The 6,000-nt window shown below is 32.5% G+C and overlaps 1 protein-coding gene across 1 annotated transcript in view; it reads left to right on the top strand.

Annotated features, from left to right (window-relative positions):
- The first annotated feature begins 271 nt into the window (after positions 1-271).
- The window catches only part of LOC133187464 (uncharacterized), a 38,876-nt gene continuing 33,147 nt past the window's right edge, over positions 272-6,000 (top strand). The window contains exon 1 of the mRNA XM_061322850.1: positions 272-560. Within this exon, the coding sequence (XP_061178834.1) occupies positions 491-560 (70 nt within the window). The 5' untranslated portion in view covers positions 272-490. The remainder of the gene's footprint in view (positions 561-6,000) is intronic.

Raw genomic sequence — 6,000 nt, 5'->3', positions numbered from 1 at the left:
ATATGTAGCATCGTTTAGCATGTTTAGGTTAAGTTTGGTATTTGGAGCGATGTTGTGATAAACGCGTCGGAGGCGATAATAAGCAAATCAGTACTACAGGCTCTCTTTAATATGCTTACATTTGTTTACCTGTGTTGTGCATGCCTTGTCATACTGTCTGTAGCAGTTATATAACACCAGGCACTTAAGTTACAAGTCATACTGACAAATTATAGATGTCATTTACTGAAGAAGGCAGGATGCCGGGAAATGTGATGCTAGCTCTGAGTTCTTCGTATCGGAGTACTTTTATCAATGAGATTTGAGAGTGATATGTCACAAGAGGAACTTCCGCTCTCAGATGATGATTTCTTGTACGACATCCTCATTAAAGTCTGAAGCCTCTCAAACAGATTGTTTCGTTTATGTGTATTTTGTCGACATTTGTCGGAGTTTTCTGTAACATTAATATTCTCATGACCAGCAGGACCTGTATCACAACCTCTCAGGAATGTTGAAGTGGGTACAAGTTGTTAATGCCAAAGTTAAATCCAAGATATGGAAGTCTAAGGCACTAAATAGTAAGTATCGATATCGAACGCGTTGTTTGTAGTTTGCGAGAATTCCCATGACGTCATGGGTATAAACAAGCGTGCCTTTTTAAATCAATTGTTCCTTTCATTTATTAAAATTAAGAAAAAAATCAAATCACAAAATGCATACTCCTATCTTTTTCCATTCTATTTTTAAAGATGCTGAAGCTAACTTCTTTTGATTCTTGCTTCCATGTGAACACTATCTAAGGAAAGCTATAGGGTGTGCGAAATATCAGTTTGTGCACAGCGTACTACTTATATAATTAGTCATTTTAAAAAAAATCAGACAGTTGTACACAGGTTTTTGAGAAAAATGTTTCTTGTATGATTTATTTGTATCGATTAGCAATATTTCAAAGGCTAATTATGAATGAACTAAACTAAATATTTAGTTTTTATGCCCACATAATCGAAGATTCGATGGCATATAGTGTTTGCCATGTCTGTCCGTCCGTCTTCCTGTCTGTCTGTCTAGCTGTCTGTCTGTTTGTCCTCAAAAACTTTAACCTTGGCCATAACTTTTGATTGGTTGGAGCTATTGCTTTCATATTTTACATGTGAATTCCTTGTGACAAGACCTTTCTTTGGATGCAAACATATTTGATCTCTTGACCTTAGAGTTTGACCCACTTTTGCATAATTTTAACACACTTTAACATTGGCCATAACTTTTGAATGACTGGTGCTAGGGCTTTCGTACTTCACATGTGTATTCCTTGTAATATAAATATTTTTGACCTCTTGACTTTGACCTTGGAGTTTGACCCACTTTACAAAAACTATAACCTTGGCCATAACTTTTGAACGGTTGGTACTAGGGCTTTCATATTTCACATGTGATTTCTCTTTGACAAAACCTTCCCTTGGATACCAACAATTTTGACCTTGACCTTTGAGTTTGACCTACTTTTGAAAACTTTAACCTTGGCCATAACTTTTTAATTTTCACTTGTGTATTCTTTGTGAAAAGACCTTCCCTTGGGCACCGACAATTTTGACCCATTGACCTTGACCTTTGATTTGATCTACCTTTGAAAAACTTTAACCTGACCATAACTTTTGAACAGTTGGTGCTAGGGCTTTCGTGTTCCACAGGTATATTCCTTGAGACAAGTCCTTCCCTTGGACACCAACAATTTTGACCTTAACCTTAAAGTTTGACCTACTTTTGAAAAGTTAAACCTTGGCAATAACATTTGAACAGTTAGTTCTAGGGCTTTCATATTTCACATGTGTTTTCCTTTTGACAAGACCCTCCCTTGGGTACCAACAATTCTGATTTTGTTTACCTTGACCTTGGGAGTTTGACTTACATTTGAGAAACCTTCGTCATGAGCTGCCATACGGGGGAATCACTGTTTCACTACCACTTCTTCATTTTATTAAGAGCAGAAGTGGATCATTTTATTACAGTCTATGGTGCCTGTTTAATATAATGTCCCCTTAGTGTCTGACCCACCTTGACCTTTTGACATGTAAAGTTTGAATACATGTGAAGGACATTTGTACTGATAATATGGACTTTGAGGTGGTAGCAGACAAACAACAAGGTGTACAAATTGTATTAAAAAAAAAAAAGAAACAAAAAAAAAAAAAAAAAAAAAAAAAAAAAAAAAAAACGTAGTATGAATACACCTTACTTTTCCATTGCTAACACTTTGGTGGGATTGCTGCACTAGAGCATTCGTCACTGTTTGACAGCTCTGTTGCAACCACTATTGAAATAACGACCACTATTGAAATAATTATTTCAATAGTGGTTGAGAATGCATTTCAAAACCAAACACAGCTTGTAACCACTATTGAAATAATGTTCACTATTGAAATAATTATTTCAATAGTGGTTGAGAGTGCATTTCAAAACCAAACACAGCTTGTAACCACTATTGAAATAACGTTCACTATTGAAGCAATTATTTCAATAGTGGTTAAAAGAGCATTTCAAAGCCTAAACCATGTTGTCATCACTATTGAAATAACGGTCACTACTGAAATAATTATTTCAATAGTGGTTTTTGTACGTGTAACCACTATTGAAATAACGACCTCTGATGTTATAACACTTATACTTAGTTTTCCCAAATAGTTGATTTTAATGTATTGACAGGAAACGTTTGATTTACTGTCCATATTAGTAGTGTGGGAAAGCCCAAGAATATAAGCGAAAATTTACTTCTATTCTATATCCTTTTGATTAAAATTAATCTTTTTTTTTCATCAGAAAGTTTGTACACATATTAGATATCAATAGATGTCTTCTTTCTTCTTTTTAATGTAGATATTCTAATTTCTACAACTATCCGTATTTATAATCTTTTACTTTCCCCAATTAATAACAAAAATGGAAATTATATAACAAAATTACTTAAAATTACTAGATCAGTTAAATCACAGATATCCGTGTATTAATAGTATTTCTGGACAGAAATTGAAACATAAAATTACATATCAAATTTAAACTCAATAAATTAATTTTATTATGTTGGAAAACATAATGAAGAATTTCTCCTTATATTTTTTCCAATATTGGGGTTATTTCAATGAGGGTTGCAATTTGGTTTTTATATTGAAATCATTGTCAGCAACTATTGAAATAATGATTCCAATCACTATTGAAATCATTATTTCAATCACTATTGAAATCTTTATTTCAATAGTGAACGTTATTTCAATAGTGGTTGCAACCTATGTTGGGTTTTGAAATGCACTCTCAATCACTATTGAAATAATTATTTCAATAGTGGTAAAAAGCTGTGTCTGGTTCTGAAATGCACTCTGAACCACTATTGAAAAAATTATTTCAATAGTGGCCGTTATTTCAATAGTGGTAACAAGCTGTGTCTGGTTCTGAAATGCACCCTCAACCACTATTGAAATAATTATTTCCATAGTGAACATTATTCCAATAGTGGTTACAAGCTGTGTTTGGTTTTGAAATGCATCTCAACCACTATTGAAATAATTATTTCAATAGTGGTCGTTATTTCAATAGTGGTTACAAGCTGTGTCTGGTTTTGAAATGCACTCTCAACCACTATTGAAATAATTATTTCAATAGTGGTCGTTATTTCAACAGTGGTTGCAACACAGCTCATTGTGACCCAATATAAGACAAAACAGCCCTCTAAATGTCCATACATTGTACTATCGATAAAATTGTTATAGAAACACGGAAATCTAGAAACATGACATTTTGAAATTTATCTGATCATTTTGTCGAAATCTTTCTTCGTTCTTGGTTCTCAAAACAAAAATAGGTCGTTGGCAATGTGTTTGGAAGTACTAGAATGAATGCAATAACGAACTGTGAGAATTCTTGCCAAGCATACTAAATGGTAGATTCCAACGACATACACTTATCACCTAACGTAATCCAATAATAGCAAACCCTTTTTTCTTTATCTCTCTCCTTTCCCAACTCTTAGAGGTACTTATACATGTACCTCAATATTTGCAATATCAAAGTGCATTTATTATCTCATATATTTTATCTCATCTGAGCCAAATGTTCTTTTGAGTCTTTTTTATCGAGCACTATACGGTGTTTATATGTATGATTGTGTTCTGTAAACTTAAATTTTCTTCTCCAGAACCATTGAATCTTGACTCGAGATATTCTTGAGTAAAGGGTTTTAAATTTGGACATATAAACTCCGTTTCAGGTGTCCATTATTCAAAAATAGGGTGAGGTCATTTCAAAATCTTACACTCATTAGTCACAGGGCCAATAAAAACGAAGATTGCATATGTTTTCTTATATTGAATAGAAATTTTCATTTACCAAATGTTGAACGCAATTTACAACAAATCAGCGGAGACACAATTAGTCACAATTATTATAAGGAGGTATCCTTATGGTTTGTATATACATGTACTTACATGTAAAAGGAAAGGAACATCAAAATACAAATATCGATTTAAATCTGAATATTAATATAAGAGATTTTTGTTTTTTATCCTTTCCTTTTGAGTGGCTTTAATGATAAATATGTATTTTATGACATAAGTTGCCTAACCGCGTCTTACTTTAGAACTTTGTCAGCGGAATCATGGCCCTTTTCTGAAATTGCAAAGAGGGGAAAACTATTATTAGTCAAGAAACTTAGTCGTGAATATAAACCATGTTTTTTCTCATATTTCACATGTATATTACCTGTGCCAAAACCTTTCCAAATATACTATGATTTTTGACCCTGTGACCTTGAAGTTTCAACTACTTTTCAAAAATTTTAACATTACTTTTACCTTGTTTCTAATTTTTGAACGAGAAGAGATAGGTTTTTCATATTTTACATGTACATTACCTGTGTCAAAACCTTTCCAAATATATTATGATTTTTGACCCTGTGACCTTAAAGTTTGCACTTATTTTCAAACATATTAACACTGGTGATAACTTTTGAATGAGAGAAGATGGGGTGTTCATATTTGACAAGTGATTTACCTGGAACAAGAGGTTTTCGAATATGCTATGATATTTGACCCTGACCTTGTCCTTCAAGTTTGACCTAATTTTCAAAAATTTTATAATTGCTGTTAACATTCGAAGGAGAGAAGAGGGCATTCATTTTTGACACATGCATTACCTGTGACAAGAGGTTTCTAAATGTACTATGATTTTTAACCCCATGACTTTGACCTTGAAGTTTGACTTTTTTTTCTCTTTTAGAAATTTTAACATTGCTGATAACTTTTGATGAGAGAAGACTAAACATTTATATTATTCTTTTCAAGACCTATCTGAATGTACTCTGGTTTTTGAACTTGTGACGTTAACATTAAAGTTTTACCTACAGTTTTTTGTTCATTTTTATGGGCAAGAATTTTTGAATGAGAGAAGATATGGCTTTCATATTTCACATGTATACATAACCTATGACAGCACTTTTCCGACAGGTATATATTTTTGACTTTATGACTTGACCTAGAAGTTTGAAGGGCACATAAACAACAATTACAATATGCCATAAATAATTGCATTCCAATCGCTGACTAAAGACATCGAAAGTGTGGCACCACAACACGCTTATTAAACTTGAATACCAGGAAAAACAAAAATTAACTGTTTCGTATTGCATTACAATGTGTTCAGGAAATTTATTCAAATTCGGTTATCACAAAAAAAAAAAAAAAAAAAAAAAAAAAAAAAAAAAAAACCAGAAAACAATAGGCTCTGTAGAACTTTTGACCGACATTGTTTTTAAAACATGTAAGATATGAATACATATACACATGCAATATACAATAAAACAATGGTAGCAACAAGACTGTTTTCTAAATGATATACTAAAATGATGAGTTTACGTATATTGAAATATAAAGCAGACATGTGGTATACGTCATATACTATATGTCAAGGATATAGAAACTTTATTAAGCATATAACAGCAATAAAACCTGCTGGAGCCGCGCCTACATGTGTACA

Source organism: Saccostrea echinata, unplaced genomic scaffold, assembly GCF_033153115.1.
Source record: "Saccostrea echinata isolate AGI-Se365-2 ecotype Australia unplaced genomic scaffold, CSIRO_AGI_Sech_v1 ptg000015l, whole genome shotgun sequence".
Taxonomy (NCBI): Eukaryota; Metazoa; Mollusca; class Bivalvia; order Ostreida; family Ostreidae; genus Saccostrea; species Saccostrea echinata.
Note: the sequence above shows the minus strand (reverse complement) of the source record. Positions and strands in the feature narration are given on the sequence as shown.